Source organism: Alexandromys fortis, unplaced genomic scaffold (assembly GCF_014885135.2).
Source record: "Alexandromys fortis isolate MF-2015 unplaced genomic scaffold, M_Fortis_MF-2015_v1.1 scaffold_1, whole genome shotgun sequence".
Classification (NCBI taxonomy): domain Eukaryota; kingdom Metazoa; phylum Chordata; class Mammalia; order Rodentia; family Cricetidae; genus Alexandromys; species Alexandromys fortis.
The window spans coordinates 13,619,486-13,644,061 of record NW_026067927.1 but is presented as its reverse complement, the minus strand read 5'-3'; the positions used below and the strand labels follow the sequence as shown (position 1 = coordinate 13,644,061).

Genomic DNA, 24,576 nt, shown 5'->3' with positions numbered 1-24,576 from the left:
CTTAAAGGACTTCTGAAAGAGTCAACCTGAGACTGTTTAGAAGCTGAGTTGAAAAGAGCGGGATCGTCTCCCTCACTGACAAGGACTACAGCTAACTAAAGACCACAGTTGTTGCCAACTACCCCCAGGTTCTGAGTAGAGTCCAGATTCTGGCCCATCGGGGTTAGATCGGGACAATCAGTGGATCACACATACCTAGCCCCGGCATGCGGGGTACTTTGATGGCGACCACTGTCAGGAAACAATTCCGGACATCAAGAATGGCTGCCTCCCTCCACTGCCTCCTCTCCTCTCCTCGGCCTCACAGCCCCTGCTCCTGCTGCTGCCTCCGGAGCCTGCTTCCACTTCTGTCTTCAACTGCAAATACTACTTAACTAAATAACACTGCTGGGTGTGGTGGCACACGCCAGTAGTTTGGGTATTCAGGAACTGAAGCTATGGATTCAAAATGCTGAGGCTAGCCTGGGCTACAAAGGAAGCTGGAGAAGGAATGGAGAGGCGGGAAGGCGAGTAGTAGTACTTGAACATGAACAAACCCCGTGTTTGATCCCCGACCCGTAAAACAAAACTCCTCTCCAGGGGAATCTTCCACCTTTCCTGACCCACCCCACACTCTGCCCCAGGCCAGCTAGTAACAGTCACGGGCGGCTTCAGGAAGACCACGGTTCTTTCCATTATGAATATAAGCCCTAAACCCACAAAAGCATTTAAGAAAAAAAAAAGTTTATTGGAGCATCAGGGCTGGTGGAGCGGATATTGCTGAGTATTGGGCAAGGGAGGCCGATCCCGCCGGCCTTGAGGCCCGCATTCGGTGCGGCAAAGATGGGGTGTTGCATAGAGTGGGGCCGGCCATTCCTACACGGCCCTCCTGCCTCTAGTCTGCACTAAGGCAGGCCATCTTCACCGCCGCCGGGTGACCCGGGCTCGCCGCTGCTCGGGCTCACGAACACGGCCGGCGAACGTGCCTGCAGCGCCAGCCCAGACTCTCGGCCCCTGGCTCCTGGGGCGCCCAGCGCAGCACTGCCCAGGCGTGTCTGGGCCACTGGAATCTCTTCCATGGACTCGGCTGATGCGGAGTAGTAGGCGCCTGGGCTGGCACTGGTGGAATCCGACGAAGAGCTGGAGTGGCGGCCAGGGGTCCCAGTCTCTGCAGAGTGAGGGAAACTTTACTGAAGGGAACCTTTCCCTCCCTCGAACTAACCCAACAGAATCCAACCTGAGAGGAATGCTCACCCCGTAACCTGGGCAGCGGGGGCTCCAGGTCCAAGACCCCAGACCTTGGCAATCTATACACACGCCGCTTCCTCTTTTTCTGCAGAGACAGAGGGGGTGTGGGCCACTTCCCCAGACCTCCCTTTGCCCAAAGCAGCAGAGATACTTCTAAGAATGGAGGCTTCTTTTCCATCTCCCTCTTCTTGGGCAGAGGATCAAACCCAGTCCCTCCTACCTGGGGTTGGATCCGTGGAGGCAGAGCCAGTGTGTCTGAGGAGGGCAGTGGTGGTTCCACTTGGCCTTGGGTGGCAAGAAACTGGGAAGGACTGAGGTAAAAGCCAGAGAGCAAGCTCTAGATGCTGCCCCGGAGCCCTTGCCTGCTAGAGGTTCCTGTCCTAGCAGGACAGAGAGACACTGATCCATCCAAGACTTTGCTAAACTGGCCCCAGACACATGTTTTGACTCTGACCTACCTCCCTTTCTCCCACCACCCATGGGGACAGCCAGGTAGTACTTACTTGGCATTTAATGCTGCCGGCCTGGCCTGGCCAGAGGGCTCTGGACGCACATGGCTGAAGTTCCTCAGATAAAACTCCATCTCCTCGGGAAAGAGGGGGTCAGAAAGGCTGGGAGGCTACGTCTGGAGCCACAGCCTCCTAAGCCCTGGGCACACCTTGTCACTGGCCTCTCTAGAAGCTTGGTGGCCTCATGTCCCCAGGGGTCTAGGGCTGTCTTCCTGGATCTCAGATGGGCTAGGAAAACCCTTCTGCAGGGTAAGGTTTCAAACACTCATTTCCAGATCTCACGCCATCACAAGGGCTCTCTTCAGCTAGTCCAACTCCAGTTATTCTACTTGAGGAAGGCTGCAGCCCCTCGGGTCCAGTATGCTTAGACAGGGCAAGCATAGCCAAGAGGCTCTTAGGGACAAGACATTCAAGAGTGGCCCTCATCTGCTCCTGGCTCCTCTTGGGGCTACAGTCCTCAACTAACTTGTTCAGAGGCCAGGAGACCAGTTTGTGTGCTCCAGCACTAAGAGGGCAGTTTGCCTGTATACTGAGTACACCCCTCGCTCTCAAAGAACCAGGAGGGTACAATCATTGTCCCTGCTCCCCAAAAGGAAAGGGTGCAGGTGAGGAAAGAGTACTGCAGCCCTGAATCGTGGTTCATACAAAGAGAACTCAAAGGCGGTCGAAGTAACAAACCCTGAAGCAAAGGGCTGGGAGTGACTGGGCCGGCACCTCCGCAAGCCCGCCGCCTCCAGCTTTGCTGGAGAGAACTGCAGGTGAAGAAATAAAAGCCCGGGAAAAGCCAGCTCAGGAAGGGCGTGGGGCAGAGGGCAAAGGGCGGGGCCAGTGAGCTGGAGGGAGCACCCAGACAGCTGTCGCCTACTAGGCAGGAGTTTCCATGGTGACAGAGGCGTCCTGACTAAGGCAGAGACGACACTGTAACAGAAAGCCGTCTCTAAAACAAGCCTATGTTTTGGGGGCAACGGCTCCAGAAAGGGGCCCCTCCCAAATTCCTGCTGGGCGGGGGTGGGAGGCTGCCTGCTGGGTCCCTGAGAGTTTTAGGGACTAGGATATAGGCCCAGCCAACTACTGGCTGACTGCACAGGTGCAAAAACTGAGGCCACAGATAAAGTCTCATGCTCAAACTCTGCCCAAGATGACCCTTTGGGGAGGATATAGGGGTACCTGTCCAAGCAGAGCAGCGCAGGCCGGAAACTGGTCCCAGGTACTGGGGCCTTAAGGTTATCTGCCTCACACCTTTCTCCCTCACAGCACCCAGCAGAGGGGACAAAGGCTACCTTGGATCCCCTAGTCTCCAGGATAGAACAGAAGTCAGCCCTAACCAGCTAAAAGGAAGTCTGAAGATATCACCAGGAGGTGCCCACTCAGCCTTCCCTCCTTTCCTCAGAACTGATCCTCAGGTTCCTTCCTCAGAAACCTTCAAACATTTGCACATTCCTGAATGCACTTTGGAACCTCTCAGCCATAGCGTTCTCTCTTCTGTAAAAGAGGACAAGCACCCGGCTCCTATGGGGCAGGCTTCCCTCGAGTTAGCTGCAGACAAACGGAATTGACTTAAACGGCTTTGCTGTTGCCAAGCTTGGCCCCAAAGGTACAAAACCCTGAAGTCTGGGCATCCCAGAGCAAGTCTTGCTGACTTACTCGACAGGTACTCTGGGATGCACACAGCTCAGAGCCCAGACCAGGGCAGGTATGTGATAGGGTGACAGGGTTCTCTAATGGTTGCTAGTGCTCCTCAGCCTGGCCCATGAGCAGGGTTCAAGCCCTGGGGATGAGAAAAGGAGAGGCGGGGTCCTACTCCAACCCGCCCACCAGCCTGTGTTTGTATCTAGTTGCCATGAAGATTTGGGATCTCAGCCTTCCCAGCAAAGCCTGCCCGGGCCCCCTGCCTTCCCAGTCCCTAGGGCCTCTGAGCACTGGACCACCTCCATCTCCAGCTGCTGACCTCAGGAAGCCGGGGGCGTGGGAATGGGGATAGGCTGGTCAGCAGCTGGGCTGGACGGGCCAAAGCCTAGGTTGCAGGGTTCCTACTTTGTCCCCTATGTGTACAAGTCTTAACTCTTCCCAGACCTTAACGTGCTCATCTCTAACACAGACTGTTAACAGTTGCCCCTGTTCTAAAACTAAAATAGGATAATAGGTAAGAAGTCAAGATTACAGATGAAGAGACCCGATGGTTATGGCCTAACTACCCAGTTGACAACCAGTGGTCAGCTTCCTCTCCCAAGTGCCTGGTGCCTGGACAGGAGGACATGGGACTGCGGAAACACTCGAGCTCCTTTGGGCTATGTTGGTGCCCATGGCCCAGCAAAGGCTGGGTCCTGCTTCCCAGTGCCCACTCCAGCTGCTGTCCTAAGCTTGCTTCCCTTGCAATGGTCTCCTCAATGGCTCTTGCTGTACAGCCCCACTTCCCACCACACACATACACTCACGCCCAGGTCTCTGGGCCACCTCTATACCTGAATGGGCCGCATCTTGCGGGGGCACGACTCAAGCTCCTTGTGGGTCTCCTTTGCTTCCTGGGCTGGGCGGTGCTGCACGATGTACTCATAGGTGGTAAGCTTGTGCCACACTGGTGGGTGTGGGAAGAGAGGGGTCAGTAGTGGAGAGGTGACACTGGAAACTGGAAGGGCGGGCAGCCAGTACCAGGTTCAAATCCCTAGCCACAATTATACTAACCACAAAGAACTGGCACTGGATTTCAAGGCTCTACAGTTCAAAAAGGCACCTCCCTGCCGCCGAGACTCCCCCCCCCCTTCAGTGTGAGCCTGGAGGAGGCACTCACTTAGATAAATGTGGAAGCAGAGCAGGTGGCCGAGCAGGGCTGTAGAAAGCAGGCCTAGGAGGATGAGTAGGGCAGCCAGGGCCAGGATGGCAGGAGCCTGGGTCTCCACGGGGGCAGCAGGCAAGAACACAAACCACACATCTGTGTGATTCTTCAAGACTGCAAGGCATAGGCAGTCTGTGCTTAGCCAGGGGCCAGGGGTGCGCTGACTAAAACATGTCTGTGTCTAGAACCCACACTGACCTTCAAAGTGTTGGTTGGTACGAAGCTGCATGGGGTTGACAAAGAACTCCACGAAGACATATGTGGCCACCAGCACCAGGAGCAGAACACCCAATAAAGCAGATGCCACACTGTGTAGAAAGAGCCTGGCCCGGCCACAGGTAGCTGTGAGCACTCAGGATAGGCTCCTGACCCCAAAGCCCCAACTCCTCAGAAGTCAAAGTCATAGAGCCTTAAGAGGCAACCACTTATCAGGCCTCCCATCTTTGTCTAGACCAATAGGATGGAAGACTCCAAACCCACCCTCAGCCATCCCAAGTACCACCTTCTCAGCATGCACACATCCCTACCCACAACTGTGCGCCCCATTACAAGCAGTCTACAATAGAGCCCAGACTCAGGGCATGAGTTCCCAGACCCCAGGTGACTCTCACCGATAGTTCCTCTCGCCCACACAGTTGTTGAGCCACTTGCAATGATGGTCGAAGCCGCAAACGCACTTGTTACAGGCGCTGCAGTGTTTGGATCTCGCACTCCTGCGGAGGGTTGGGGAAGGCACTTCGCACCGGCCAGCCAGGCCACCTTGGCAGGTGTAGCGATCAAGTCAGGCCTGGTCCCTAATTACCTACAGGCACCTCCGCCCCTCCCGGAGCGCTGCAATGAGGAGCACACGCGCCCTCTGGCGGAAACACGTGGTAGGACACCTGGAGAAGGTTCTGAGAATCATGGCAGAGAGAAGAGGGGGTGCTCTGTGGGGTCCTACTCTGGAACTACATACCTAAGTAAGGTTCACATGAGAAAGAAAGGGAGCGTCCTTTTCAAGCAAAGACCTCTGTGCCAGACCACACACAAGATGCAGGTACAGAACCTGAGGCAGAATGCACAGCTGCCCAACTGGTGTTTTAATTGCACTTCTAACAGCCCCATTTTGGGGTCCCTTTCTTTGCCATCCTACGGGAATTTTCCTGGCACTCTTCCAGAAGGCCTGTGTGGGCTAGCTGTAAAGGAGCCGAAAGGAGAGGTATTCACTGTCATCTAGGGGCGTTAAGGAAACCCGTGGACAAGGAACCCGTGAGAGAATGCTACATTAGGAGACAAGTGGGGTCTCCCCCAGGAGGCACGACGGAAGACCCAAATGAGTATGGCAGGATCTCTCTCCATCGTTCATGGAAAGTAACTGCCAGAGCCACTCAGAGCGCGTGCTAACTGCTGCTTAGGGAATGGCAATAGGCCTTGGGTTCCTTTACATTTACCCTCCAACAGGCTACTCTAAGCCTTGGGTTCCTTTACACAGACCCTCCAACAGGCTACTCTAAGCCTTGGGTTCCTTTACACAGACCCTTCATCATGCTACTCTAAGCCTTGGGTTCCTTTACACAGACCCTCTAACAGGCTACTCTAAGCCTTGGGTTCCTTTACACAGACCCTCTAACAGGCTACTCTAAGCCTTGGGTTCCTTTACACAGACCCTCTAACAGCTACTCTAAGCCTTCAGTTTTCAAGAGTGGAGCTGGCCTTGGGCTACACGCTCTCCCCAACACATACCTGAGTCTTGAGATTTCCAAATTCCAGTAATGTAGGGAAGACTCCTAGAGAGGCACTGGGATTTGCCAAAGGTGTTCTGTCTCCTCCTCAGTAGCAGTAAGACATGGAAGCAAGCCACTTGGCCTCTTTGGCCTCAGACCCCTCATGGGTAAACGTGCTGGGGGCAGGGGCTCCACAGCTAATGTGGCCTTGACTCTGCTGCTCAGTATTTTTGTGGCTCAGGACACCTCCTAGCTTTCTGACCTGGCTCTTTTGTTAAAGAACACGGCACTTAACACAGAACACGTAAGGCTGACCTCCCTCCTGCCCCTATCTGGGTGCAGTGAAGATGCCACTGGCAGAGTTGGTCATTTAGAATGGACTGTGGTGCCACCCAGTGCCTCCTGCCTTTGCTACCGGAAATGCTAGCCCTCGTCCTCTCTCCCAACCACTCTCAAGTCACTCCGCCAAGACTTTGTTGTTGTTTTTGGTGGTGGTGGTTTGTTTGAATCTGTGTCTTACTATGTAGCCCTGGCTACCCTCAAGCTCACTAAAATCCTCCTGCCTCAGCCTCCCAATTGCTGGGATTACTGGTATGCACCACCATGCCCAGTTCTACCAAGACTCTTTCTGTTTTGTTTTTGAGACAGGATCTTACTAGGTGTCCTGGAACTTACCACATAGACCAGGCCGGCCTAAACTCCCAGAGATCTGCCTGCCTCTTGCCTTCGAGTGCTGGGACAAAAGGTATGGGCCAGCACACCCACCCTCCAGCACAACTCTCGACTATACAAAGTACAAGTGTTCAGGGGCACAAATATAAGTGTGGAGCCTGGCGCGACTCTCTGGTCATCCTCCAGCCGTGCTCACGGGCCACCGACTCGCTCGCACGCATCCACTCACACGTCCACGTCGCAGAGGTTACAGTGCAGGTCCTCGATGACGTGTGCATGCTGGCTGCGGTTGAAGATGGGCAGGGGCCCAGAATAGCTCTTGTCCCGCACATTGGCATCGGCTGGATCGATGGAGACAGCAGTCAGGTGTACCACCAGGTGGCCAGCAAAGATGGCACCCATGCACTAGCCCAGCAGGTTAAAGACTCAGTCCGTACTCTGCAAACCGGGAGCCCACCCACCTTCTTGGACAGAAGACTTCCCTGTCCATGCAGATTTCCTTTGTACAGAGACTCTGCCTGTACTATGTTCTCCTGCCCTCACCAGACATTTTTATCAGATCCCTAAACCCTCAGCAGAATAGGGTCCTATGACAATGGAGCCCAAAGGCCAGTACCGTGTGCTACTGCCACCAAGGGGTCTAGCCACGGGGCTTAGGCCCTGCCAGTTTCTTGCCTCAGATTTCAGAAGGTGAAAGTCTGAAGGCTGCCATCCCCTAAGGTCCAGAGACTAAAGCTGAAATTCTGAGCTTGGTTTTCTTGCTCTCACAGGAAGCAACTTCTGAGATGGAAGCCGCTGCCCCCTTTCAATAGCTGGGGCCAGATGGAGAACCCCTTGCAGACAGGACTAATCTACTGGCTCCCCCCCCCCCTCAAGTCCAGGTGCTTGGCAGCCTGCGCTGAGTGTCTGGGATAGCCTCACATGGTCAGGGCTAGCCAGGGCAGTGCAGCTAACTCCTGGAACTAACACAAGCACTTCCCATGGCTTTGTTGAGCCAAATACAGGAAATGAGCAGGCTGCCGACTGGCTGCAAAGTCTTCACACAAGCTCACCCACAGGCTCCACCCTGGCGGATACTACTTGTCCCTCCACCTACTCACCCATGAGCATTCTTTGTTCTCCTACTAGCCAGGCGGGTACCATCCCTCCACCGCTCTGTGTTCATCCTTTACCCACCACGGCAGCTGCCCAACAACCTCCTTCACTCTCCCTCGGTAGCCAGATTCCTCTGTCTGCATGAGCTAGGCTCTTCCAGAATGTGCTGTGCCACAGCTGAAGAGCTCTCTATCCCATGGCCAGAGTCTACCCTTCTGTGTTCCAGGAGTGAGTTTTCAGAAGCCTGCACTTACCCTCTTCCCTGCACCAAGGCCTCCAGTGACTACTGGCTCTCTGGATGAAGGTCATGCCTTAGCCCAGGCCAAAGCTCGCCTTGCTCTTGCTTCTCCCAACTCTCGCCACTCACTGTGGGCAAACATTTAGCTTCCTGCCTTCTCCTGGTTTACCTACCACTTCACGCACTTGGCTGTTTACACGGTTCTTCCCTTTGCACCAGGCATGAAGGAATATGGCAAGGGTGGGTCCTGGACCCTCGGGAGCCTGCTGCACGACAGAAAGCACGGGCACTAGTCAAATAACAGGTCAGTCCCATCAGTTTGTACTGGTGACTTTATCTACTCAGACAGGTTCTTGCCGAAGCAAAGACCTGTATTTTGGTTACAGCCATCTTAAGTTCACAAGTTAAGTAAGCTATTCAGAAGGCTCTGTAGGGAAAGTTCCGGGATCTTCTTATCTCCCTAAGTTAAGACTGTCTACAGGCCTGCAGATCTGTGGATCCCAGGCACCAGAAGTGATTAGCATTTCCCCCTGTAAATATTTACAGACCCTCAGCATCCCCTTATCTTTTCCTATCAGCTAGGGGATGCCTCCAGACCTGACATTCCAGCATCCTACCATCCCCCGCTGCCTGTTTGCTGCATAAGGCTCCTGAGAAAAACTAAAGTTGGCAGCTTGATCAGAACACAGACTTGATGTCCATTTCTTGTGTCTCTTGCCCCTCCATTCCTCTCTTCCAGGTTACCAGGGACCCTGATTCTTGTCCTGCTGGTCGGGACAGATGGTGCCTGAACAGGGACCTGAAAACACCGTGGAGGTCTGGGAGACTTCTCTAAAGAAATGTCATCGCAGCTGACGTGTGGAAAGGAATGTCTAACAGGGCCTTGGAAGGGAAGGCAGAGGGAAAAGGGCTGGGCTGATACCAGAACCGTGCAGGCTGTCAATCAGAGGGATGGCTGAAGTATTGTCCCAGCTCACTACTGCTATATGAGGATCCATGCTGCCAAATTCCGAGCTTTCCAAGGGAATTCTAAAAAATCTAGGTGGCGTGCATCCAGCACTTAGGAGGCAGAGGCAGGCGGATCTTTGTGAATTCACGGCTAGTCCTGGTCTACAAAAATGAGTTCCAGGACAGGCTCCAAAGCTACAGAGAAACCCTGTCTTGAAAAGAAAAAGAAAAATAGAAGACCTGAAGCCGGGCGGTGGTGGCACAAGCCTTTAATCCCAGCACTTGGGAGGCAGAGGCAGGCGGATCTCTGTGAGTTCGAGACCAGCCTGGTCTACAAGAGCTAGTTCCAGGACAGGCTCCAAAACTACAGAGTAACCCTGTCTCGAAAAACAAAAAAAAAAAAAAAAAAAAAAAAAAAAAAAAAAAAAAAAAAAGAAGAAGAAGAAGAAGACCTGTGCATTTTGGGTATTTATCATCCTACAATTTTATACTGCATTCCCAATATCTGCATGGGTATGACCACTGTGCCCCACCTGCCAATCTGCCCTCCTCCTGGTCCCTAACACCCTATCACCTTTGCATTCCTGAAGCTCAGGCCCATTCTGGGCCCACAGTGGGGACTTGGTCCCCATTTCTCTCTCAGAGGCCCTGAGAGCTTGCTTTAACGGAAGGAGATTTTGATGGAACTATACAGCCTTGGTCAGACTGCCAGGCTAGGTGGCTCTGGGAGCGTCCATGTGGCTCACAGAAGATAAAGAGAGAATATAAAGTAGACCAAACCCTCAAATCATTCCGTTCCCCAGCCTGAGCAGCCCTTCTGGAAGTCACTATCCTGTCTGAGCCTCTTTCTTCATATGGTCTTGAATGAGAACCATCCCCCATGTGTTCATGAATTTAAACTTGGTCACCAACTGGTGGCACTGCTTGGGAGGCTGAGAGCTTGTAGGAGGGGCAGCCTTGCTGGAGAAGTCCACCACTGGGGGGCAGGATTTGAGGGTTCTTAGTCTTGTTCTACTTCCTGCTCACTGTCTCTGCTTCCTGTGTGCAGTGAATGTGATCAGCTTTCCTGCCTCATGCCCGCCTACCTGCCACGCTTCCCCACCATATGAGCCCTATCTAGCCCCCTGGCACCATGAGCTGAAATAAACTCTTTCTTCTATCACTAGTTTTGGCCGTGGCATTTCGTCACAGTTGCAGAAACGTAACTAGTCCACTGCGTGAATGGGGAGAAGGCCTTCCTGACAGGATTGTCACACGGCCCTGTCAAGTGTGTAGCACATGTAAGGGCTCAGTTGGTGCTACTTTGTTTGCTGTCACTTGCTCTGACCCTCCTCACTTCAGGAGAGTGCCTGAGGGGACCTGGGTGACCTAAGTCAGGGATGGAGCTACTTCAGACCACAGGAGACTGTCCCACCTAATCACATAAAGGCCCACGGTCCTCTTCAGGAAAGTCATTTCCTATGCACTCACCCAGCTGTTGCCCTGGCCTTGGCTCCTGTGAACCAAGAAGCCCCCGCAGACACTGCTAACGTCTGAGGATGATGATCTTCTCTAACCCCTCTACTCCACTGCCTTTGCCACTCACCAGCCCAGGGCTCTGGGGTCTCCAAGAAAGTACACTTGGATTTGCAGCTGGAGCCCTTTACGTTCACAAACTTCCTAATAAGCGCTCATTGTCATCCCAGTCCTTAGAAGCAAACAGAACCCCTTTCTGTGGACCAGAGAGCTGCATTAGCTCCTCTGAGCAGCACAGCCCAGAGGAGCCTGAGCTAAGAGGAAGCCCTGTGGGCATGTGCTCTTGAGCCTATCCCATCTCCCTCTCTCAGGACTCCTCTTCAGGAGGGTGATGCCAGCAGACAGTGAAGGAACTCTCTGATGGGGCACACGGGGGTTTACTGCATCCTACACCCCACCTTGTAGCCAGGCCTTCGGTCCTTGGGGGTTGCGATCAGGGCTAAGACAGCCAGACCATATGGCTCAAGCAAGTTAGTGTTTGTCACTGTTCCCAGGAGCTTGCAGGGCATTTCTATGCCACCTTTTGCCATAGCAACCCTCATCCGAACACCAATAAGCGTGCAAATATTCCTAGGCATAGCAAAATAATGTCTATAAATAAAACCACATTTGAAATGGACTGAAAAACTTACTATGTGGGAAAACTGCACCGTGACAAATCCCTTCACAGTGGAATAACTGCTCCCTAACTTGCTGTTTCAAATGAGCGCTGAACCCAGGGCCTTGCACATGCTGGGCAAGTACTCTACCAGCTGAGCCATGTCCTCGCCCCCTCATTTCCCTTTCTTTGCTCAAGCACAATCAGTCTGAAGAAGCCTTAGGAGTCTCTGTCAGCCCTTCTCTGGAATTCTGTGCTCTGATGAGCTTTGGGGCTGCCCACTCACTTTATCAGTGGAAAGGTCAGGTGAGAAGTCCAAGCCGGGCAGAAAATCAGCTGAGTCGACTCTGCTCTACACCACGAGCTCCCTAAGACTCTGAGGCCAGCCTCAGGCTTCTGCCTTCTGCTATTTATCCACCTCCCCAGCTTTTCCAGTCCCATATAGTCCAAGGATACGGCATAGCCAGCAGGCACCCAGGGGTGAGGCAGGAGGGGAACGAGCACCCCAAAGCCAATCACAGCAAAGAAGAGGTAGAGCAGCCAGGCCACAATCTGCAGCGGGTGGGGGGGCCAGCTCCATCCGTTCCGGCGAGACCGCTGGCCCTGCAGTTCTGGGGAAGGGCCACTGTCCTGGGAGGGCGCTGTCCACACGCTCTTCTCAGGGGCTGTCTTGTTGGAGGGTTTGTTGCAGATGTTCATCTCCAGGGGGAGAAGAGTAGACAGCATTAAGCCCCAAAAGGCCCCGTGGGAGCGCAGGGCCCTGGCTGCAGCCAGGATTTAGCAGGAGCATAGGGACCAGCAGGGCTGTGCCCTCTGCAGGGGAACCTGGGGTCCTAGTCTGACAGAAATAGACAGTTCTCTAAACCTTGAGAACAGACTCTGACCCAGCCTAGCCAGGTCAAGGGAGGATGGTCCGAACTTACTCAGGACACTGTGGCTGCCCATTACTCAAAGTGTTCCCTCTCCACAGCCTAAGAGTGAAACTCAATAAGACATGTTCTCATCTGGTAACAATATCAAGCTGGGGCCAGGGCGATGAGAACACATGCTGATTCTGTTAGGATTAGTCACCTCCGTCCCAAGATCCAAATCAAGTGTCAGAGAGCCCCCCCACCCCATCCTCTGCTGAGGGAAACAGGCAGTGGGGGTGTTCAGAAAGGAGATCTGGCCTCAGCTGCTTAGCAGACACATAGTCTCCTTAGGACCAGGGACCAGGAACTTCTCCCCTGTGCTGCAGAGGGGCTCTCTATGGCTGCTTGGCTGAGGATGAGCCCGCACACAAGGGAAGGGAGGATTCTTCTTGGATTTCTTCTGGCAGAATAAATGATCATGCTTCTCCCAGCCAATCTGGGCCTGGTGTAGATTTACCAGAAGGGTAAGGGCCACTGAGAAAGCTCCAAGCAAGGTCAAGCCTTGGCCACAGCCAGACCACAAGATGGCAGCAACCCCCTACCCTGGCCTGCCTTGCTACAGCCCAGCTGCTGACCAAGGCTGTAGGAGCAGTAGGACAAGTCTGTCCTTACAGGAGAAGCGTCCTGCCCACCAGTATCTTCTGGACTGACAAACTAAGCAAACACTGTCACACCTCGGGAAAGAGGCCAGTTCTGAGCTCGTAGTGGGAAGGCCAGGAGCGAGCAACAAAGCCCAGGCAGCTAGATGCTCCTTTCAGGGGGACGTACCCACAGATCAGCAATCTCTATTAAGATCTGAATCTGCAATGGCCTCCTATCTAGAGGTGCAGTCTTGGGGGAGCTTTTGGAAACTCTGGGATAAAGGACCTAGTTAGGAGAAATGGGTCTCTGGAGATGGGCTTAGGGATGTTGTCCCTGCCTACCTCCTGCCTTGCTCTCTACTGCCTGGTCTGCTATGATGTAAAACAGCTTCCACCACCATGGAAAGAGCTGCTCCACCACGATGGGCTGGCACCCTTGGAAACAATGAGAAATACATCCTTGCTCCTTGGGCAGTTCCTGTCAGATCTGTCATCGCAGCTACGCCAAAGCAGACAATAAACTGACAAAGCAAAGGAGGGCACCACAACACTTCTACCTGGAGTGCCTGGCTTCACAGGCCACAGGATGTAACTGGGCCATCCCTGCCCACGACAAACATCCTCTGATACAGGAAAATTTCCACAGGGTCCCCAGCAAAGTCAGGGGCCCTTGTGCTCAGTCCTTATGAGGACGGTCACTGTAATCTAGAGTATTCTGCCATCCCCATGCCTGCCGCCTCCCTACACTAGTGTCCCTCAGACAGTGAGCATGCTGTAATTCATTCACCTCTGTCCCCCATGTCCCCTCCCCCAAGGATCAGGAGCTATACCTTGTATATAATAGATGCTCATTGAATGTTCGATGACTTGAAAACTTCTGAAATAAAGCAAATGTGTGTCAGATAAACGATATATGGTCCTGGCCAAGCAAGCCCGAAGCGACTAAGGTGACTGTCTTGTCCTGACTCCATTCTGTGGCTGCTTAGACCGTTCTCAGCAGTCCACCCCAGCAGTCACATCTGCTTCGGCAGTACACTTGGGGTTTCCATGACCCTGACCAGAGTCCAGATGTACTAACAAAATCATTAATGTTTACGCAAACTTAAACTGAAATAACTGAAGGTATGGTATAAGTCAGAGTAATTGTTGTGTTGTGTCTGCAATAACTACTGTGTTTGTGCCTAAACAAATGTTGCAAGGTTACTCTGACCTTCATCTGACATTGAAGTCACTGTGCTTTTTGTGGTTTTTGTCTTTAAAATCACTGTACCCCGAGCTTCAGCACCAAGAGACTTTAAACCACTCTGGGTTGCAGGCCAAACTGAAAGAACTCCATATTCTAAGGAGACTCCCCACTTTGGAAGAAACAGGTCTAGGTCTGGCTTTGGGCTTTGCACTTACTAGCTGAGAGGACCAGATTTACTCCTCTGGAAAGTAGGGGTATGGGTACCCCCTAGGCTGCATAGTTTAGTGATACTGCAGGCAATCCTACAAGTAAATGTGCACCACATGGTACATGTAAGTACCTCAAATAGCTCTCTGGCTTGTTTTCTATCCCTAGGCTGCAGCTACTGTGTCTGATCCTACAAGGTCTATGTCCAAAATGAGAGGACTGGTTGAGGTTGCCACAGGGACAAGAAAACAGACTATTAAAGCACCGACTTGCAGGCTGCAGGGCAGCTCAGTGATAATGGACTTGTCCAGCACACATGAGGCCCTAGATTTACTCTTTTTTTGTTTGGTTTTGTTTTTTGAGACAGGGTTTTTCTGTAGCTTTGGAGCCTGTCCTGGAACTCGCTCTGTAGACCAGGTTGGCCTCAAACTCAGAGAGATCCACTCCCGAGTGCTGGGATTAAAGGCGTGCACCACCACCACCCGGCTTTAGATTTCGTTTTTAGACACACACACACACACACACACACACACACACACACACACGAGTACACACATTCTTGCATGTAGGATAACTCAGAAAAGTATAGTTATTGCAATCAACCATATGATAAAAATGATAGGAAAACCATTTAGTTGCCCTCAGAAAGAAATGTGTATTTTTAATCCAAACATGATTACCCAGACTTTAGCAGGTTTATCCACAATTGTTATAAAGCTGAACTGCCAACATTTGTTGACCAGAATATTTGACTTGCATTAAGGCTTTATATCTTTGTATATTCAATATCCACACACACAAGGTGTGGTGCACACACCTTTAATTTCAGGAGGCAGGCAGACCTCTATGAGTTCAGGGACAGCATGGTCTACCTGGTGAGTTCCAGGGTAACCCTGATTATACAGTGAGACTATGTCTCAAAAACAGAAGTTCTCATAGACAATGGGGAGACAGCCAATGCCTGACTCCTCGCCCTATTTTTTCACTCTCGAGCATACCTTTGTTTATCCTACTTTTTCTAAGACAAGGTCTCTCTATGTAGCGCTGGCTGACCTGACTTGCTGTGCACATTAGGTTGGCTTTGAACTCACAGAGATTCACCTACCTCTGCCTCCCAAATGCTGAGATTTAAGGTGTTTGCCACTATGCCTGGCCAAAACCATATATTTTGATACCTTTTGATCCTTTAAGAGGGAGACAAGTCTAACATTCAGAACTATCAATAATAGGAAAAAGAAAGAAAATCGTTCCGAGGCAAGCTCTTACTTACTATGTAGCCATAGCTGGTCTTAACCGCCTGCCTCTTCCCTCTGAGTACTGGGATTACAGGCATGTGCCACCACACTCAGCTGCAAAGAAAGGGTTGAGAATGAAATAATCTACATCAGAATAGCTTCTTCTGTGTGCATGTGTGCACTGTCCGTGTGTGTGTGTGTGAGGGGTATGCGTGGGTATGCCTACAGAGGCCAGAGGATAACCTTGGTGTTACTGCTTAGGTGCCCTCTGCCCTTGTTTACTTATTTACAGCAAGTGTGTGTGCACACGTGCATGCGTGCAGGGTCCCAGGGTCCAGAAGAGGTCACCAGATCCCCAGGAACCGGAGTTACAGGCCGTTACAGCCATTTGGTGTGGGTGCTGGGAAGCAAAGCATCTAAGTTCTCTTCAAGAGAAGCAGGTGCTCTTATGCACTGAACCACAGGCTACCCTCTCAGAAGGGGACAACTTGAGCAAAGTGAGTTGCCTTGTGGATGCTGGCAATTGAACCTGGATCCTCTAGAAAAGCAGCCAGTGAGCCATAGCTCCACACCCAGGGGATCTGACACCCTCTTCTAGCCTTCACGGGCACCAGGCATGCACATGGTACACGGATATGTATGTAAGCAAAACGCCCATGCACAGAAAAGATAGAAGAATAATTGTAAAAACATTTATTTAAATTTATGGGTATTTTGCCTACATATATGTCCAGGGAGGTCAAAAGAGGACAAAGGGTTGCCTGGAATGAAGTTACAGATGGGTGTGAGCCACCATGTGGGTGCTGGGAATTGAACTCAGGTCTTTGGAAGAGCAGTCCAGCATGCCTGGCTTTTCCCACAGGTTCTGGGGATTCAACTCAGGTCTCACACCCACAAGGCAGGCACTTTACCAACTCTAGTTCCATAGTGGATTCTTAAGCATGTTCTCCACATATGTGGTGCATTAAAATAATTGCTAAATGTTTGACACCGATAGTATACAACCAGTATATTCAAAAACCCCAACTAGACTAACATCCCTGGCCACGGGTAAAGCAGCAGAGGCCGTTCAGAGCAGGAGAGGAGGCAAAGGCTTGCTGCAGCCTCACTGCACTCTGGCAGCACAGGTCTGTCTTGAAGTCTTTTTTCCTTTTAAGTGTGTGTGTGTGTGTGTGTGTGTGTGTCTGTGTGTCTGTGTGTGTACTGCTTGGAGGAGTCTGTTCTCTCCTTCCACCACGTGGGTCTTGGAGTTCGAACTCAGGCTGTCAGGCTTGGCAGCTAGCGCCTTTACCCACTGAGCAATCTTTCTGGCCCGTTTTAAAGTGTTTAGCAATTTCTCATAACAGATGCTGGAAGAGGAGTCTGAAAAGAAACAAGTGAATACTTCAGTAATAGCATCTAACTTCACTAACTCCCACAGTGAGACCTGTAACGATGAGGTTTCTTTACCCCCCAAGTAGAGGGTGCATTCCTCCAAGTGGCTTTTGTAGCCAACGTTTCCTGGGCACTTTACCTCCAAAGGTTTTGATTTGCAAGCAATCTGCTTTGCCCAAGCCCTGGCATAGACCATGCGCGTGTCTCCTTCAGCTGGACACTCGGGTGAGCATTGCAGAGTGGCTACAGCCTGACTGGGAACACAGTCCTGAAACTGCTTTCTTAAGTGGATGGCCCCGAGAAATAAACATACTGCTACTCAAAAAGATAAGTAAGATAGAGTCTCACCATGACCACCCTAAAACTCATTATGTAGCCCAGGTTGGCTCAAACCCTTAGCAATCCTCCTGCCTCATGACCTTGGGAGCTGAGGTTACAAGTGTGAGCCAAACTCGCGCAGCTCAAGTATTTGACATACAGTTCTCTGTCTCTATTTTTCCTTTTAATTTAGTTGAAGGACTAGATAATCTGACTAATGGATTTTCCATGTATCTCAACTTGCTGTATAGACCGGGATAGCCTTTAGATTTCAAGACTCTGCCACCATACTGTCTTGGGCTGACATTCTGCTCTTGTCACTGTGCCTCTTGCCACTACCAAAACTAGGGAATTATGATCAGTCACATGTCTGTTTCTTCTTTTGGAAACTGCCTCAAGGTACAGGGCTGTTCAGTTGTGGTGACAGAGAAAGGGCAGGCCAATCTTAGGGTTCAAATTTAAATCAAAGGTGACAAAGGAAAAAAGACACAATTTTCTTTAGAACAAACCCCAGGTGATCAAATCTTTGTCCCTGGTTTGGTTTTTGTTTGTTTGTTGTTGTTGTTGTTTTGTAATGCCTAAATACCCAAAGGTCATCAGGTGAAGCCCCGTAAACACAGCTGAGCTGGTAGTTCTCTGAGGCAGATCTCTGTGGACTGTACAAGGGTTTTCCAGAATCACCCCCACCAGGGCAAATGTTCTGCAGTACTGGGAATTGGACCTAGGGCCTTGCATTTACACATGCATCCTCTATCTGAGCCAGCAAGCACGCTGAAGGGGACGCATAATTTAATCCCAAAGCCTAGTCTCGCCTTTATCAATCCCACAACTGAAAAGCCCTATACCCGGTAGAGTTTGTTTCTCAAGAGAGAAACAGGAGCATATGGCTGATATAATCCTAGTACTCCACAGGAGCCACAGGCATCCCTTGTGTTAAACTATCCTAGAGTCCTGAGGGAGGAAAACTCACCATCCCAAGAAGGAAGTTTGCTGCTAACAGTCTTGGAGGTAGCTTTGACTCCAAATTAAGGTATTTTTGGTCTAGAGAAGGCCACTTGCCTAAGACTTCAGAGGCAGCATGGACTTCTTTGAAGTAGCAGCAATGCTCAGGAACAGACACTAAGAACATCCAGGAGCACCCTGCCTGGCCCAAACCCTGAGAGAGCTAACTCCAAACTTGATAATATTTTCTATCATTGAACTGAAGGCCACAAATTCTTTTTGGCCCAAAAAATTTCATTACAAGGGCTGGGAGGTCGGACCAAATCCAAAATGGGGCCCACAGATGAGACCAAGTATTGTCATCAGGCTTGGGGACTTTCTCTGGCTGTCCTTTCCCTCTCAACAGCCCTCTGGGAGTCCAAAATGAAAGATATGTGGCTCTGTTCCCCCAAAACATGGCCAGATGGTGCACTCAGCCCTTGGCCAGGCAAGGCTTCCCGGGGTCCAGTCCTGTGCGCCCTGAAGGTATAAACACAGATGAGACTAGGTACCTGCCCTCTCCATCTTTCCTTTCTAAGGCCCAGAGAGACACAGGGCACAGCAAGGCAGCGGGTACCTGAGTATTCGGGCAGTGCTTTGCAAGGGAAGCCTCTCAGATGGAGCATGCCAGGGAACAGTGAGAGATGAACCGTGGGGGCTGCAAAGCTGGGATCACTTGGGCCTAGGTAGGATGCTCTGGGCACTGAAGGAGCCAGAGTATGACGTGGCTTTGATTTCTAGTCTCAGTAGAGAAGAGGGCACAAACAAGACCAGAAAGGACATGGGATGAGGTAATACCAGGAGGCTGGCCCAGGAGGGCAGTGGCTTGGCAACCCTGTACTTTAGAAGGAACGCCAGAGAGTCAAGGTCAGGTGTACAGCTTCTCCTTGCCCATACAATGCCCCCAGCTGTGTGTTTAGTGGGCTGAGTCGTATAGAAGCCTTGGTAAAATATTCTTCATGTGCCATCTGCTTAAAAAGAACAAAACATACAGATGCTGGCATGGATGGAAGGAGGAAATGGCAAGGAGACACACAGACGGTTAGAGGCACAAGTATCTGCCACCTAAGTCATGGACTTGCTTGACATCTGCAGAAGACTGAAGGGGCTATGCAGGCCTGTCCCTTGCACTACAAGGCAAAGGTCACTTCCAGTATGACAAGAATCTTTTCTATTTAATATTCATTTGCTAAAATCTTTACATAACATTTTAAAAATAAAATTAGGCTACCTTAATATATATGCTTAAATTCAATGAAGAAAATCTTAGCCAGAGCGGTGACAAATGACTGGAGACAAAAGTCCAGAACTCTGGAGGCAGAAGCAGGCAAATCTCTGAGTGTGAGGCCAATCTTGTCGTACACAACAAACTGCAAGCCAACCAACATTACACAGTAAGACACTGTCTCAAAACAGCCAAAAAAGGAAAGAAAACCTTAACATTTTGAGTTCTCATAATGAATGATATAATAGTTGTATGACTGGTCTACTTCCTGCCTGCCACTGCTTCAATAAAAACAACAAATTTAGGCAGTCAGGAGGCTAAGGCAGGGGGCTGGAGAGATGGCTCAGCGGTTAAGAGCATTTACTGCTCTTCCCGAGGACCCGGGTTCAATTCCCAGCACCCACATGACAGCTCACAACTGTCTGAAAATCCAGTCCCAGGAGATCTGACACCTTCACACTAATGCACATAAAATAAAGCTAAAATAAACCATAAAAAAATTTTTTTTAAAAAAAAGGAGGCTAAGGCAGGAAGATCACTTAGCCGAGGAGTTCAAAGTCAACTTGGGCAACATAGCGAAACACTGAGATCCTAGCTCAAATAATAATAATATTAAAAGCAGCAATAAAGGTCCTGAGTTCAATTCCCAGCAACCACATGGTGGCTCACAACCATCTGTAATGAGGTCTGGTGCCCTCTTCTGGCCTGCAGGCATATACACAGACAGAATATTGTATACATAATAAATAAATAAATAAATAAATAGCAACAATAAATTCAGAATGTTGTTCCGAAATTCATGCGTGAGATAGCTAAAGCAACCAGACTGGGAAGTCCTGGCTCTGGGGAACCTACGGGCAGCCCTGGATTCCTGAGAGATGTCAGGAGACTTCAGAAACAACTCAGTTAGTAGAATGGTATGTCAAAGGCAGCCAAGAAACTGGGAAGGTTAAGTTGCTTAGATCAGACAATAATAATAACAACACAAAGCCAGGCAGCATGGTGTATATCTTTAATCCCAGCACTGAGAAGGCAGATCTCTGTGAGTTCAGAGCCAGCCTGGTCTACATAGTGAGTTCCAGGACAGTCAGGGCTATGTAGTGAGACCCTGTCTCAAAACAACTGCCATTCCCACCCCCCCAAAGGCTGAACTGTAAGCATAGAAGGCTCATATTTTTAAGCTATGAATGGAAAGAGGCAGAAGAGGCAGGCTGGAAACAGGAACCAGGGCTGTCTGGAGTGGAGCCTTCTTCTGGCTCTTCACTGCTGCTCACAGTTCAGGGAGCTGAGGGCAAATTTCACAAATCCCACTTATTTGGGTGTCTTCTTTACTCATGTTTCAAAAGTTAGCCAGAAAGCAACTTGGCAAACCAAACCTGAGAACACATTTAACTTGTGGCCCAGACACTTTATTTCTGTATTTATCTTACGCTCCCCTAACACACAAAGGTTCACTGCATTGTTCCTTGTAATAACAGAGCACAAAAACAAATATAAGCATGTCATGGCATATGCACACAAGGCAATGCTATGTAGCATCACAAACAAGGGACGACTTTGTTCAAAAGCTGAAGTTAGGTGAACAAGCACACAATTGTAGAGTGAGCTATCAAATAAATAAAAACCAAGCCTGGGGCTGGAGAGATGGCTCAGCAGCGTAGCCTCTGTTGCTTTTACAGAGGACCAGGGTTCTGACCCTAGCACCCATGACATGGTGGCTCAAAACCATCTTCAACCCCAGTTCGGAAATCTGACACCCTCTTCTAATCTCCTAGGGTACCAGGAATGCTTATGGTACACAGACATACAATGCAGGTAAAACACTCTCAAACATAAAATAAAAATAAATCTTAAAAAAAAAAAAGAGCAGCCATAGCTCTTCCAGAAGGACTAGAGTTCAGTTCCCAGAACCCAAACCAGGAGGCTCACAGCCCCTGTAACGCCAGCTCCAAGTGATCCAGTGCCCTCCACATATGTGACAGGTAGACACATACACAAATACACATATTTAAAACATATATATTCAAAAAAAAAAAAAAGACCATCAGCATTTGGGAGGCTAAGGCTGGAGAGTTGCAACTTCCAGGCCCAGCCTAGGTTACATAGCAAGACTGTCGAAAGAAACAAATAGTTCCCCAGAAGGGATAGTCAGACAGATCTGTGTTATCAGAGGCACACATTACTCTGGGAAGGAATGGCAGAACCCAAATGCGGGGTAATTTCCATGAAGATACAGTACCAGGGACGGATGTGTTTCTACTGTGTGTCCGCTGCTATTACTCAACCTTTTTTTAAAAATCATGAGCATTTATTGTTTAAAAAAATATATTAGCTGGTCATGGTGGTACACACCTTTAATCCCACAACTTAGAGGTGGACAAGCTCTCTGGGGTCCACACACTGTAAGTTCTAAGACGACCAGAGTTACAAGATGAGACCATATCTATAGAAAAAGTAAGGGAAGTAGGATAGCTCTGTAGAAAGGCCTGAATTCAGTCCCCAGAAACAACAACACACACATTCATCAAATAAGCTACGCTGAAGGGTGTGTGTCACCTCTAGCCCTTTGTTCTACTGTGCTTCGTGTAAACCAGATGAACCTGTGAGACCTAGAGGTTTATACCAAGCCAGAAACCAGGGATTCCTGCCTAACAACCATTTGACAAGAGAGCTTGTTCAAGTGCTTTCTTACCCAATGACGGCAGCTGAGTCACACAGGTCTGTGAGGAAGAGCCACAGAACCTTCTAGTACTGTTAGGGTCTTGTCAAAGTTGGAAACAGACTTTGGGCAATACAACAGAGCTGCTGGGCAAGACACTGGTGTAGGCTTGACTAAGAAAGAGAGCTGCTCAGTGCCCCCATGGTCCCAGAGCAAGGCAGAGGTGCACCCTGCAGGAGAGGCACTTTACTGCTTCCTTGCGAGATTCCTCTGAGTAATTCTAAATCACTTTTCAGCCTTTCTCAAGGATCTGCTTCTAGAATAATTTTCACTGAGATCTAACACGCCTCAATTTAGACCACATAAAGGGGAGCGGGACAGAAAATGCTTCACGGGGCACATTTGTTTAGTGGCGAGTCCTTTGTAAGAGCCGACTAGGGGCAAATACAGTTTTATTAAAACTCCCCACAGGTGCCAGAAAAGCCTGCGGTCTTAAACTTTCTGAGAAGTGGCTATAGTTCAACTAAAGGCTGCATAGCACATCATTTCCAGAAAACAGGCTACAACTTAAAGCTCTTCTCAAAGGCCTCTCTGCTCTTTGGTCTCAAATAATGTGGCTGGGCCTTTATTTTCTCTCTCATAAACAATATGTCGAAGTCCGTTGCTATAGCAAAGAAACCCTTGAGATCACTCCTGAGTTGACATGGTGTGCAAACATTTCTGTGTCACTCTCCCCTTGCAGCTGCCACCACAGACGCCGGGACGCAAGTTCAGAAGAAGAAATAAGAAACAGCACCAGGGAACAGAAACAAAACACCAAGGAAAGGAGGCGAGGGTTGTTGATTTTTAACAGGAAATCAACTAGAGATTGTAGGAGCCAGCCTTGGGGAACACCCACCAAGAAAGTCATTAAGAACAAAGTTGTGACAGAACAAAGTAAGAAAAACAATAGGGGAAAAAACAGGCTAATTAAACACCACCATTGCTTTTATTGCATCTCAGGGTGATTATCTGTATTACAGCTGGTCTCCCACAGCAAAACAGCCATTCCACAAAAAGAGTGACCACGTGACCACCCCTCGTCCAACCTAACCCTTGGTAAAGTGAAGCCTGCTTCTCAGAATCTTTGCTGCGCTAACCGTCATCACTCCCTTACAACACGTCCGTGATGTAACAGCCATCCTTGCCATTTAGGTGGCATTCATTCTAGACCAGGCGTGCTTGAAGCGCTTCCACGGAATTCACTTAATTGCCCGCTCTGAAGTAGTCCAATTGCTTCCCACGGCTCCCACCCATCTCTTTAATCCTTGGTCTCAGATGTGGACCCCCTCACTTTGTCTCATAAACATGACAACTCATCCCCTGTGCCCAGAGGAGGGCGCGGAGAAACTTCTGGGTTCTAGGAGGCTCGGCTGCACTAGCAGAGCTAAGCTTCAACTAATCAGCTCAGCAGCCAGCATATAAAACCCTTATCAAAACCTGAAACTCAGGGGGCGGTGGTGGTGGACGCCTTTAATCCCAACACTTGGGAGGCAGAGGTAGGTGGATCTCTGTGAGTTCGAGGCCAGCCTGGTCTACAAGAGCTAGTTCCAGGACAGGCTCCAAAGCTACAAAGAAACCCTTCTCGAAGAAAAAAAAAAAAAAAAAAAAAAAAAACCCACAAAACCTCCAACTCATCGAACTCTTCAGTGACTCCCTTCCCTTTCTGGGATAAAAGCTGAACCGCCTCACTATGAACTGTAGGGACTTTCCTCGTGGTTTCTGTTCTGCACCAGTACTCTACCACCTGGACTTCTGTGTTTGTCTTTCCCTCTTTCAGAAATACCCTTTCCCTACTCACAATTCTGGCTCCTTTCCAACCTCCACGTCTTAGCTTAAAAGTCACCTGTAGGGCCCTTCGGAGCACTTAAGGCGACCTAAGCTTACTCTAGTCACGTGTCTGGCCTCTGCTCCCCAATCCCGCCTTAATTCTCTGTGGGTTCTGGAGACTGAGGGCGTCTGTTCTTAGGCCCGACGCCTGCACCGGGCCTGGCACTCGGTGAGCGCTCAGTGCAGACCTATAACCCCGATTAGTGCTAGAAGCAAGTCCCGAGCTCCCCGGGTCGGCGAGACCGGCCCAGAGTCCTGCCAGGCACCGGAGCAGCGCGACCCGGTGGCTCGGGCCTGGCTCGAGGTGAGAAACGCCGCAGCCGCTCCTCACCTGCGCCAGATGCGGCCTGCCAAGGTCAGCCAGCGGCTCGGCCCCGTCCTGCCCGTCCACCCTCCCCAGGGCGGCCGCACTTCAGACCGTCCGGGCAGAGTCAGTCCCCCGGACCCGGAGGAGACGCGTCCCGGAGCGTGGCTCCATCCCGGACCGCGGCTGGGCCTCCGAGTCCTTCGGCCTTAGTTCGGACCGGCTGGCTCTGCAGCCGTGCCACGCCAAGGCAGGCTGGGCCTCACCCGGCGCGGGGCCCGTTCCCCTGGCAACAGCGCGGGCTACGGCGCCCCACAGCGGCCAAACCGTGCTGCGTCACTTCGTTGGGGCATCCTGACTCTGGGCGGAGTTTACCAGTGCCCCCCCC

The 24,576-nt window shown here is 50.6% G+C and overlaps 1 protein-coding gene across 7 annotated transcripts; it reads right to left on the bottom strand.

Moving 5' to 3' along the window:
* Nucleotides 1-704: 704 nt before the first annotated feature.
* Zdhhc1 (zinc finger DHHC-type containing 1) lies at nucleotides 705-24,477 on the bottom strand. 7 transcript variants are annotated; one of them, XM_050144190.1, is made up of 14 exons: nucleotides 24,216-24,473; nucleotides 15,494-15,572; nucleotides 13,661-13,707; nucleotides 13,173-13,265; nucleotides 11,795-12,037; nucleotides 7,174-7,349; nucleotides 5,181-5,282; nucleotides 4,768-4,892; nucleotides 4,525-4,683; nucleotides 4,199-4,311; nucleotides 1,731-1,813; nucleotides 1,448-1,538; nucleotides 1,234-1,312; nucleotides 708-1,147 (listed from the first exon to the last, which is right to left on the bottom strand). In XM_050144190.1, the coding sequence occupies exons 5-14, from the start codon at nucleotides 12,035-12,037 to the stop codon at nucleotides 885-887; spliced, it is 1,434 nt and encodes a 477-aa protein (XP_050000147.1). In that variant the 5' UTR covers nucleotides 13,173-13,265; nucleotides 13,661-13,707; nucleotides 15,494-15,572; nucleotides 24,216-24,473; the 3' UTR covers nucleotides 708-884. The 7 variants fall into 7 exon arrangements, with proteins under 7 accessions (XP_050000152.1, XP_050000151.1, XP_050000150.1 ...); XM_050144191.1 differs by lacking the exon at nucleotides 13,173-13,265 and having other exon boundaries at nucleotides 1,731-1,810; XM_050144189.1 differs by lacking the exon at nucleotides 13,173-13,265 and having other exon boundaries at nucleotides 709-1,147.
* Between the last annotated feature and the right edge of the window lie 99 nt (nucleotides 24,478-24,576).

Excerpts from the sequence above, each read along its gene's own strand:
- Zdhhc1 (XM_050144190.1), bottom strand. The coding sequence starts at position 12,037 with ATGAACATCTGCAACAAACCCTCCAACAAGACAGCCCCTGAGAAGAGC. Across the intron at positions 5,283-7,173 it reads AACCTCTGCGACGTGGACGT|GAGTGCGAGATCCAAACACT; the intron begins GTGAGTGGATGC and ends AACCCTCCGCAG. Across the intron at positions 1,313-1,447 it reads CTCCACGGATCCAACCCCAG|AAAAAGAGGAAGCGGCGTGT; the intron begins GTAGGAGGGACT and ends CTGTCTCTGCAG.